Source organism: Carcharodon carcharias, chromosome 12 (assembly GCF_017639515.1).
Source record: "Carcharodon carcharias isolate sCarCar2 chromosome 12, sCarCar2.pri, whole genome shotgun sequence".
Classification (NCBI taxonomy): Eukaryota; Metazoa; Chordata; class Chondrichthyes; order Lamniformes; family Lamnidae; genus Carcharodon; species Carcharodon carcharias.
The window spans coordinates 18,762,155-18,774,464 of record NC_054478.1 but is presented as its reverse complement, the minus strand read 5'-3'; the positions used below and the strand labels follow the sequence as shown (position 1 = coordinate 18,774,464).

General features: G+C 44.1%; 1 protein-coding gene across 1 annotated transcript in view; it reads right to left on the bottom strand.

Annotated features, from left to right (window-relative positions):
• Window positions 1–12,310, bottom strand: part of cfap65 (cilia and flagella associated protein 65) — a 191,093-nt gene that overhangs the window by 72,531 nt on the left and 106,252 nt on the right. Inside the window, exon 22 of the mRNA XM_041201213.1 lies at window positions 620–730. Within this exon, the coding sequence (XP_041057147.1) occupies window positions 620–730 (111 nt within the window). The remainder of the gene's footprint in view (window positions 1–619; window positions 731–12,310) is intronic.

Below are 12,310 nucleotides of genomic sequence, written 5' to 3'. Positions count from 1 at the left end.
AATCCATAAGTTTTGACTTTTAGTTTTCTGCTTCTATCCCACTGATTCACCAGATTTATTTTGAATTCACTATCACAACTTGCCATAGTGGGATTTGAACTTGTTAGTTCAAATTGTTAGTTTAGAACCTCTAAATCAATGTCACTGAGTAATGATTGAGAGTAGGAATCCTGGGGCTGGTGCTCCCCTCCCTAGAGCAGGGCATGGAGGTCAATTGCAGGTATCATCAGCTAAATTGAGATCAGTTAATCTAACAACACAGCCTGGGAATCAAACTCTGAGCCTTTTTAGCATAAATGACACAGTTTCATAGGAGGCATTGCATTTATTAACAGAGTCTTCAAGGGTGAGGCAGGATAGGGGAGAGAGGAAAATGGAACCAGGATAAATAGTTAAAAATATTGTTTTTAAAAAATCAGTTAAGTTTTCAACATTTAATTACCATTCCTTCCAGAATTTACAAATTAATCTGATCCAGTACAAATGAAATATTCAATAGTTAATTACATGACCTGCACTCAATTATAATACAAATGTGAAATGGGCACTTCCTCGCACTAGATAACAATGAGTGAACTCAACTGTAAGAACCGTTTGGTACCCTGAGGGATTCACTCACCTGCTTGGGTGGGTTGGAAGTGCTGATACAAACAGGTGCAAACTGATGATGAGTGACAAGGAAGTGAATGTAGCAATGATCTTTGGGCACCGTGATACCGATGAAATTTAACTGGAAGGAGACAAAGGTGATAAAATAATTTGCATTGCTGCATTCTTATTGGTTTGAGTTGAATCACTTAAAGAATATAGCTGGGGACGAAGGGAATACAGAGGGTGCACTGCCTTTATTAAAGCTTTGCTCCAATGAGGACAACCAATGAAATGTCTGGTAAATAATGGTGCAAATTATTACAGATTAACTTGAATAAGAACAAAAACTACTGCACATTGGGAGAGTGTGAGGATAATCCTAAGCTTTGATCACCCTCCTCTTGCAAAACTGCCCAATTTTCATGCCATTGATTCCTGTGGCTCAGGGAGTACCATTCTAGCCTCCAAGTCAGAAGGGTTTGGGATTCAAGTCCCACACCAGAGAGAAGCGCAAAAAAGTGTAGGCTGAAGCTCCAGTGCCCCTGAAAGAGCGCAGCACTGTTGGATGAGACTTTAACCCAAAGCCCCAACATGGCACTATTTATCCCTCAAATATCATCAAAAAGATTATCTGGTTCTTATCGCAATGTTACTTTTGGGACCTTAAATTAGCTGCTGCATTTCCTACATCACAGCAGCAAACTACACTTCAGAAGTATTTAATTGAATGTGCAATGTTTTGGGATGTCCTGGGGTCATATACGGCGTTATATAAATATAAGTATTTTTCTCTCTGTACTGAAGGACAAACCGCAGCATGTGGGTCCCATCTGCTTGTTCAGGTGGAAATGAAAGGTTCCCCTGCACAATTCAAAGAAAGGCAGGCATTTTCCTGGAACTGTGAGCCAATATTCCTCCTATAGCAAATACCACAAAAAAAACAGAAACGGGCCGTGGGATGTAGTTGGCACAGAATGCCTGTGGCATTACAAACAAAATATTGCATCCCAAAACTGACTCACTGTGCAAAGTGCTCTGAGACATTGGGACGATGTAATAGCATGCTGCATAATGTGCGCATTAAGCTGCTTTTAAAAAGAAAGACTTGCATCTATAAAGCAGCATTCATTATCTCAGGACATCCCGGCAATTTTTAGCCACTGAGGTATTTTTGAAGTGTAGTCACCGTTGTAATGTAGGAATCGTGGCGGCCACAGCAAGCTCCACAAACAGCAATGTGATAATGACCAGATAATCTGTTTTTATAAGCCATGTTGGCTAAAAGAAAAACTCGCATTTATAAAGCCCCTTTCATGATCACAGGATGTCTCAAAGTGCTTTGGAGCCAATGTAGCATTTTTAAAGTCACTGGTGTAATTTCAAAAACATGGCAGCCAAGTTGCGCACACTAAGCTCCTTCAAATAGCAATGTGATATTGGCTTGATAATCTGATTTTGTGATGTTGATTGAGGGATAAATATTGGCCAGGACATCGAGAATAATTCTCCTGCCTTTCTTCAAAATAGATGGTGCCATAGGGAGTTGAATATCTGGTCCAAGCCATGGCACCTCCAACAGTGCAGCATTCCCTCAAATAACGTACTAGAAGCATCAGTCTGCGCAAGCTACATGTTCCAGTCTCTGGTGTGCGGCTTGAGCCCACAACCTTCTGACTCAGAGGAGAAAGTACCAGCAACTGAGCCAGAGCTAACAGCATGCTTAGAAAGGTTCAACATGTGATATTGACTTCCAGAAAGAGTATCAGAGGAAAAAAGCCTGCATGAAGAAACAACTGAGTTCAGGGCGAGTAGGGGCTAAGAGGGATGTTTGGGATCTCCTTGCATGGGTAAATTAAACTGGGCCAAATGGCTGGTCATGTTGTAATTATTTTGACAACCTTGTGGTCTTTCGCCAGTATTTCCACATGTTAGGTCTCATGCAGCTAACACCAATGCCAGCATGTTAAAATTGGCTATGAGGAAGATGGTTCCTTTGAAGTGACTTTCCTTGAAAACAGCAAGGCAATAATTGTTGGCACATGTTTGAGCAGAGGTGTCATACTACAACATTACAATGTCACCATACATGCATGTTCCAATTCATAGGGAAGTTGCTGGAATCTATTATTAAGGAGGTTATAGCAGGGAACTTAGAAAATCTCAATGCAATCAAGCAGAGTCAAATGGTTTTGTGAAAGGGAAATCACGTTTGACTAATTTAGTGGAGTTCTTTGAGGGAGTAACAAGCATCCTGCGTAAAGGAGAATCTGTGGATGTACTGTACTTAGATTTCCAGAAGGCACTTGACAAGGTGCCACATCAAAGGTTACTATGCAAAATAAGAGCTCATAGAGTAGGGGGGGTAGCATATTAGCATGGATAGAGGACTGTTTAGCTAACAGGAAACAGAGAGTAGGGATAAGTGAGTCTTTTTTGAGTTGGCAGGATGTGATGAGTGGAGTGCCACAGGGATCAATGCAGGGGCCTCGACTATTTACAATTTATATCAGTGACTTGGAGGAAAGGACTGAATGTATGGTTGCTAAATTTGCTGATGACAAAAAGTTAGGTAGGAAAGTAAGTTGTGAAGAGGACATAAGGAATCTGCAAAAGGACACAGATAGGTTAAGTGAATCAGCAAAAATTTGGCAGATGGAGTATAATGTGGAAAATGAGAACTTGCCCACTTTGGGTGGAAGAATGGAAAAGCAGCATATTATTTAAATAGAGAGGGATTGCAGAACTCTGAGGTACAGAGGGATCTGGGTGTCCTGGTACATGAATCAAGAAAAGTTAGTATGTAGGTACAGAAGTGATTAGGAAGGCAAATGGAATGTTGTCACTTACTGCACGGGCAATCGAATATAAGAATAGGGACGTTTTGCTACAATTATACAGTGCACAGGTAAGACCACATCTAGAGTACTGTACAATTTTGGTCTCCTTATTTAAGAAAGGATATAAATGCGTTAGAAAAAGTTCTGAGAAGGTTCACTTGACTGATACCCAGGATGGGGGTTATTTTACAAAGAAGGTTGGACAGGCCAGGCCTGTACCCATTGGAGTTTTGAAGACTGAGAGGTGATCTTACTAAAATATAAGAACCTGAGGGGACCTGACAAGGTGGATTCTGAAGGGGTGTTTCCCAGTGTGGGAGAGACTAGAACTAGGGGACACAGTTTAAAAATAAGGGGTCTCCTATTCAAGATGGACAATGAGGAAATATATTGTCTTTCAGAGAGTTATGAATCTTTGAAACCCTCTTCCCTAGCGAGCAGTAGAAACGGGGTCAATAAACATTTTTAAGGCAGTGGTAGATGGATTCTTGACTAACAAGGGAATCAAAGGTTAATGGGGGTAGGCAGAATATGGAGTTGAGGCCACAATCATGATCTTATTGAATGGTGGAGCAGGCTCGAGGGGCCAAATGACTTACTCATAGGAACATAGAAAATAGGAGCAAGAGTAGATAATTTGGCCCTTCGAACCTACTCCGCCATTCAATATGATCATGGCTGATCCTCTATCTCAATGCCATACTCCCACACCCTCCTCATACTCCTTGACACCTTGAGTCCAGAAATCTATCTATTTCCATCTTAACTATATTCAGTGACTTGGCCTCCATAGCCTTCTGTGGTAGAGAATTCTGCAGGTTCACGACCCTCTGAGTGAAGAGGGTTCTCCTCATCCCGTATCTTGAGACTGTGACCTCAGTCAGAGGAAACATCATCCCTGTATCCAGTCTGTCCAGCCCTGTCAGAATTTTATACATTTCAATGAGATCCCCTCTCATTCTTCTAAACTCCAGTGAACACAGACCTAGTCGACCCAATCTCTCCTCCTGTGACAATCCTGCCATCCCAGGAGTCAGTTTGGTGAACCTTTGTTGCACTCCCACTATGGCAAGTATATCCCTTCCTAGATAAGGATATACCTAACTGCACACATTACTTCAGGTATAGTCTCACCAAGGCCCTGTACAGCTGCAGTAAGACACCCTTGCTCCTGTACTCATGTCCACTTGCAATGAAGGCCAACATATCATTTGTCTTCTGAACTGCTTCCTGCACCTGCATACTTGCTTTCAGTGGCTGGCATACAAGGGCACCTAGGTCCCTTTGTACACCCATATTTCCCAATCAATCCCCATTTAAATAATACTCTGCCATTCTGTTTTTCCGTCTAAAGTGAATAACTTTACACTTATCCACATTATACTGCATCTGCAATGCATTTGCCCACTCACTCAACTTGTTTAAATTGCCTTGAAGCCTCTTAACATCCTCTTCACCACTCACATTCCCACAAAGTTTTGTGGTATCAACAAACTTGGAAATATTACATTTGGTTCCCTCATCCAAATCATTGATATATATAGTGAATAGCTGAGGCCCAAACACTGATCCCAGCAGTACCCCACTAATCACTGCCTGCCATTCTGAAAAAGACCCATTTATTCCTAATCTGTTTCCTACCTGCTAACCAATTCTCAATCCATGCCAATATATTACCACCAATTTCATGTGCGCTAATTTTGCACACTAACCTCTTGTGTGGGACTTTATCAAAAGCTTTCTGAAAATCCAAATATGCCACATCCACTGGTTCTCCCTCATCTATTCTGCTAGTTATGTCCTCAAAAAACTGCAGTAGGTTTGTCAAACATGATTTCCATTTCATAGATCCATGCTATCTAATCCCGTTGATATTTTCTAAGTGTCCTGTTATCAAATCATTTATAATAGACTGTAGCATTTTCCCTACAACTGATGTTGGGCTAACTGGTCTGTAATTCACTATTTTCTCCCTCCCTCCTTTTTTAAATAGTAGGGTTATATTTGCTTTGCTCCAATCTGCTGGGACTGTTCCAGAAATCTACAGAATTTTGGAAGATGACAACCAACACATCCACTGTTTCCATGGTCACCTCCTTTAGTATACTTAGATGTAGATTGTCAGGCCCTGGGGGTTGATCAGCTTACAGTCCCATTAATTTCTCCAGCACTTTTTTTTAGTAATACTAATTTCCTTCAATTCCTGCTTCTCACTAGACCCTTGGTTCCCTAGTATTTCTGAGAAGTTATTTGTGTCTTCCTCTGTGAAGCAGGACTAAAGTAGTTAAAAACAAAAAAACTGCAGATGCTGGAAATCCAAAACAAAAATAGAATTACCTGGAAAAACTCAGCAGGTCTGGCAGCATCGGCGGAGAAGAAAAGAGTTGACGTTTCAAGTCCTCATGACCCTTCGACAGGACTTGAGTGAGTCCAAGAAAGAGTTGAAATATAAGCTGGTTTAAGGTGTGTGTGGCGGGGTGGGGGGGGGGGGGGGGTAGCGGGCAGAGAGAGAGAGAGAGAAGTGGAGGGGGTTGGTGTGGTTGTAGGGACAAACCAACAGTGATAGAAGAAGATCATCAAAAGATGTCACAAACAACAGAACAAAAGAACACACAGGTATTAAAGTTGGTGATATTATCTAAACGAATGTGCTAATTAAGAATGGATGGTAGGGCACTCAAGCTTTAGCTCTAGTGAGGGTGGGGGGAGCATAAAAGATTTAAAAATATTTAAAAATAATGGAAATAGATGGGAAAAGAAAAATCTATATAATTTATTGGAAAAAAACAAAAGGAAGGGAGAAACAGAAAGGGGGTGGGGATGGAGGAGGGAGCTCAAGACCTAAAGTTGTTGAATTCAATATTCAATCCGGAAGGCTGTAAAGTGCCTAGTCAGAAGATGAGGTGTTGTTCCTCCAGCTTGCATTGGGCTTCACTGGAACAATGCAGCAAGCCAAGGACAGACATGTGGGCAAGAGAGCAGGGTGGAGTGTTAAAATGGCAAGCGACAGGGAGGTTTGGGTCATTCTTGCGGACAGACCGCAGGTGTTCTGCAAAGCGATCACCCAGTTTACGTTTGGTCTCTCCAATGTAGAGGAGACCACATTGGGAGCAACGAATGCAGTAGACTAAGTTGGGGGAAATGCAAGTGAAATGCTGCTTCACTTGAAAGGAGTGTTTGGGCCCTTGGACGGTAAGGAGAGAGGAAGTGAAGGGGCAGGTATTGCATCTTTTTCATGGGCATGAGGTGGTGCCATAGGAGGGGGTTGAGGAGTAGGGGGTGATGGAGGAGTGGACCAGGGTGTCCCGGAGGGAACGATCCCTACAGAATGCCGACAGGGGGGGTGAAGGGAAGATGTGTTTGGTGGTGGCATCATGCTGGAGTTGGCGGAAATGGCGGAGGATGATCCTTTGAATGCGGGGGCTGGTGGGGTGATAAGTGAGGACAAGGGGGACCCTATCATGTTTCTGGGAGGGAGGAGAAGGCGTGAGGGCGGATGCGCAGGAGATGGGCCGGACACGGTTGAGGGCCCTGTCAACGACCGTGGGTGGAAAACCTCGGTTAAGGAAGAAGGAGGACATGTCAGAGGAACTGTTTTTGAAGGTAGCATCATCGGAACAGATGCGACGGAGGCGAAGGAACTGAGAGAATGGGATGGAGTCCTTACAGGAAGCGGGGTGTGAGGAGCTGTAGTCGAGGTAGCTGTGGGAGTCGGTGGGTTTATAATGGATATTGGTGGACAGTCTATCACCAGAGATTGAGACAGAGAGGTCAAGGAAGGGAAGGGAAGTGTCAGAGATGGACCACATGAAAATGACGGAGGGGTGGAGATTGGAAGCAAAATTAATAAATCTTTCCAAGTCCCGACGAGAGCATGAAGCAGCACCGAAGTAATCATCGATGTACCGGAGAAAGAGTTGTGGAAGGGGGCCGGAGCAGGACTGGAACAAGGAATGTTCCACATACCCCATAAAGAGACAGGCATAGCTGGGGCCCATGCGGGTACCCATAGCCACACCTTTTATTTGGAGGAAGTGAGAGGAGTTGAAGGAGAAATTGTTCAGTGTGAGAACAAGTTCAGCCAGACGGAGGAGAGTAGTGGTGGATGGGGATTGTTCGGGCCTCTGTTCGAGGAAGAAGCTAAGGGCCCTCAGACCATCCTGGTGGGGGATGGAGGTGTAGAGGGATTGGACATCCATGGTGAAGAGGAAGCGGTTGGGGCCAGGGAACTGGAAATTGTTGATGTGACGTAAGGTGTCAGAGGAATCACGGATGTAGGTGGGAAGGGACTGGACAAGGGGAGAGAGAAGGGAGTCAAGATAACGAGAAATGAGTTCTGTGGGGCAGGAGCAAGCTGAGACGATCGGTCTACCGGGGCAGTTCTGTTTGTGGATTTTGGGTAGGAGATAGAAGCGGGTCGGCCGAGGTTGGGCGACTATCAGGTTGGAAGCTGTGGGAGGAAGATCCCCAGAGGAGATGAGGTCAGTGACAGTCCTGGAAACAATGGATTGATGTTCAGTGGTGGGGTCATGGTCCAGGGAGAGGTAGGAGGAAGTGTCTGCGAGTTGACGCTCAGCCTCCACGAGGTAGAGGTCAGTGCGCCAGACAACAACAGCACCACCCTTGTCAGCGGGTTTGATGACAATGTCAGGGTTGGACCTGAGAGAATGGAGTGCAGTAAGTTCAGAGAGAGAGAGATTAGAATGGGTGAGAGGAGCAGAGAAATTGAGATGACTAATGTCACGCCGACAGTTCTCAATGAAAAGATCAAGAGAAGGTAAGAATCCAGAGGGAGGGGTCCAGGTGGAGGAAGAGTATTGGAGGTGGGTAAAAGGATCTGTTGAACGGGGAGAGGACTCCTGCCCAAAGAAGTGAGCCCGGAGATGAAGACGGCGGAAGAAGAGTTCAGCATCATGCCAAGCCCGAAATTCATTGAGGTGAGGGCGTAAGGGTATGAAACTAAGTCCTTTGCTGAGCACTGAACGTTCAGCATCGGAGAGGGGAAGGTCAGGGGGTATGGTGAATACACGGCCGGGGCTGGGATTGGACGATGGGGTGGGGACGGAGGGACAGGCAGGGGTGGAGGGTCCTAGATGCGTGTTGGTGTCGATGAGTTGTTGGAGTAGTGCCCTACCATCCATTCTTAATTAGCACATTCGCTTAGATAATATCACCAACTTTAACACCTATGTGTTCTTTTGTTCTGTTGTTTGTGACATCTTTTGAAGATCTGCTTCTATCACTGCTTGTTTGTCCCTACAACCACACCAACCCCCTCCACTTCTCTCTCTCTCTCTCTCTCCCCCCCCCACACACACCTTAAACCAGCTTATATTTCAACTCTTTCTTGGACTCACTCAAGTTCTGTCGAAGGGTCATAAGGACTCGAAACGTCAACTCTTTTCTTCTCCGCCGATGCTGCCAGACCTGCTGAGTTTTTCCAGGACTAAAGTAGTTGTTTGATTGCTCTGCCATTTCCTTGTTCTCTATTATAAAATCTCCCGTTTCAGACTGTAAGGAACCTACATTTGGCTTCACTAATCTTTTTTTTTTTACATTCTTGTTGTGTTTTTGCACCACAAAGGAATGTATAACTGTTACAATGCCTATATGCATTCCTTAAATATTAGCAATTGCCTATCCACCATCATGCCTTTTAATGAAGTTCCCAATCTACCTTAGCCAACCCATGCCTCACACCTTCATTTAGACTGTTTAGATATAGGACCCTAGTTGCGGATCGGACTACTTCACTTTCCATCCTAATGAAGAACTCTATCATGTTATTGTCAGTGTTCCCTAAAGGACCCCACATGACAAGATTAACCCCTTCTCATTGTACAATACCAAATCTATCATGGCCTGTTCCCCAGTTAGTTCCTTGATGTACTGGTCTGAAAGGCCATCTTGTACACACTCCAGGAATTTATCCGCCACAGTAATATTACCAATTTGGTTTGCCCAGTCTACATGCAGGTTAAAGTCACCCATGATTACTATATCACCCTTGTTACATGCATCTCTAGTGTCCTGTTTAATGCCATCCCCAACCTTACTACTGCTGTTTGGAGGCCTATAGACAACTCCTACTAATACTTTCCGCCCCTTGTTGCCCCTTAGCTCCACCCAGACTGACTCTACATTTAGATTTTCTGAGCCAATATCCTCTCTCACTCTTGCACTGATTTCATCCTTAAGAGAGACTAGATAAGCTGGGATTGTTTTTCTTAGAGCAGAGAAGGCTGAGGGAGACCAGATTGAGGAGATGTACAAAATTATGAGGGGCATAGATCGGGTAGGTAGGAAGAAACTTTTCCCCTCAACGGAGGGGTCAATAACCTGGGGGCATAGATTTAAGGTAAGGGGCAGGAGTTTCAAAGGGAATTTGAGGAAAATGTTTTTCATCCAGAGTGTGGGGTATCTGGAACTCACTGCCTGAAAGGGTGGTAGAGGCGGAAACCCTCATAACACTTAAGAAGTATGTAGATGAACACTTGAAACACCATAGCATTCAAGGCTACAGGTCAAGTGCTGGAAAATGGGGTTAGACTAGATAGGGTCTTGATGAACGGCATGGACATGATGGGCCGTAGGGCCTCTTTCCGTGCTCTATGACTTTAGGGGCAGAATTTTTACCTTGGCGAGTGGGCATGTGTCCAACCCACTTGAGCATAAAATGACGCGTGTTGATATCAAGCGTGCACCCTGACACCAACGCACAGCCACACAATATTTCGGTCAGCAGGCACCCACTGGAGTTGGCAGTTGACAAAATTTTTCACCGCCCATCCAACCTTACAGTAGGTGGGCAGGCAAAAAGGCCAAGCAGCCTTTGCATTTTTTTGGAAACCTCATCCACAGGCAGGATGGGGTTTCCAACATCAAATAAAAATAAATAACATTTTTTAAAGTTCATTTTTAACATGTTCCTACTCATGTGACAGAGTAACTAACAAAGCCACCTCACCTGCTTTTCCTTTTTGCCTGTCCTTCCTAAGTATCGAGTATCTTTGGATATTCAGTTCCCAGCCTCGGTCGCTCTGCAGCCATGTCTCCATAATCACAATCATATTGTACCCGTTTACAACTATTTATGCTGTTAGTTCGTCTATCTTATTGCAAGTGCTCCATGCATTCAGAGACAATGCCCTTACACTTGTCTTTTTAACGTTTTTACATGCCTTTTTTTGTACAATGGCCCGACTTGCTGCTAGCCTTTGTTTCCTCTGCCTTCCACTTCTGCTTCCGCTTTTCTGTCTTTCATTCTTATCTTTGTTCCCCTCTCTTGCGTCTCCCCGCTTAGCTTCCCATCTCCCTGCCGCTATAGTTTAAACCCTCCCCCACAGCACTAGCAAATAACCCTGCGAGGATATTGGTTCCAGTCCTGCTGGGGTGCAACCGGTCCAGCTTACACAGGTCTCATCTTCCCCAGAATCGGTCCAAATGCCTCAGGAATCTAAATCCCTCCTTGCCACACCATCTCTTCAGCCACGCATTCATCCGGTCTATTCTCCTATTCCTGATCTCGCTGGCGCAGGGCACTAGGAGTATTCTTGAGATTACTACTTTGAAATCCTGCTTGTTAAATTTATTTCCCAGCTCCCTATGTTCTGCTTTTAGGACAACATCCATCTTTTTACCTATGTCGTTGGTACTGATATGGACCACGACCTCTGATAATCTGATAATCCTCAACTCCACTTTCCTGCCTTTTCCCCATAACCCTTGATTCCCTTACTGATTAAAAATCTGTCTATCTCAGCCTTGAATATACTTAATGACCCAGTCTCTACAGGCCTCTGTGGTAAAAAATTCCACAGATTCACTACCCTCTGAGAGACGAAATTCCTCCTCATCTATGTCTTAAGTGGGTGACCCCTTACTCTGAGATTATGCCCTCTGGTCCTAGACTGGCCAAAAGGAGAAACAGCCTCTCAGCATCTAATCTGTCAAAGCCCCCTAAGAATCTTAAAAGTTCCAATAAGGTCACCTCTCATTTTTCTAAACTCCAGTGAGTATAGGCCCAACCTACTCAACCTCTCCTCAAAAGAAAATCCCTCTGTGCTCAGGATCAACCTAGTGAACCTTCTCTGGACTGCATCTAATGCCAGTATATCTTTCCTTAGATAAGGGGGCCAAAATTGTTCACAGTATTCCAGGTGTGGTCTAACTAGTGCCTTGAATAGCTTTAGCAAGACTTCATTATTTTTATGCCCCATTCCCTTTGAAATAAAGGCCAACACTCCATTTGCCTTCCCTATTACCTGCTGAACTTGTAAGTTAGCTTTTTGGGATTCATGCATGAGGACTCCCAAATCCCTCTGTGCTGCAGCTTTCTCCAGTTAAATAATATTCAGCTTCTCTATTCTTCCTGCCAAAGTGCATAACCTCACATTTTCCCCCATTATATTCCATCTGCCAAGTTTTTACCCATCCACTTAATGTGTCTACATCCCTCAGTAGACTCTTTGTGTCATCTTCACCACATGCTTTCCCACCAATTTTTGTGTCATTGGCGATTGTACATTCACTTCCCTCATCTAAGTCATTCATATATAGTGTAAATAATTGCGGCCCTAGAACTGATCCCTGTGGCACTCCACTAATTACAGGTTGCCATACTGAAAATGCCCCCCTTATCCCAACTCCCCATCTTCTATTAGTTAGCCAGTCCTCTATCCATGCTAATATACTACCCCCAACACCTTGGGCTCTTATCTTATTAAGTAGTCTTATGTGCGGTACCTTATCGAATGCCTTTTGGAAATCCAAATATATTACATCTACTGGCTCCCCTTTATCTATCCTATTTGTTATCTCCTCAAATAATTCTAAAAAGTTTGTCAGGCATGATTTTCCCTTCATGAAGCAGTGCTGACTCT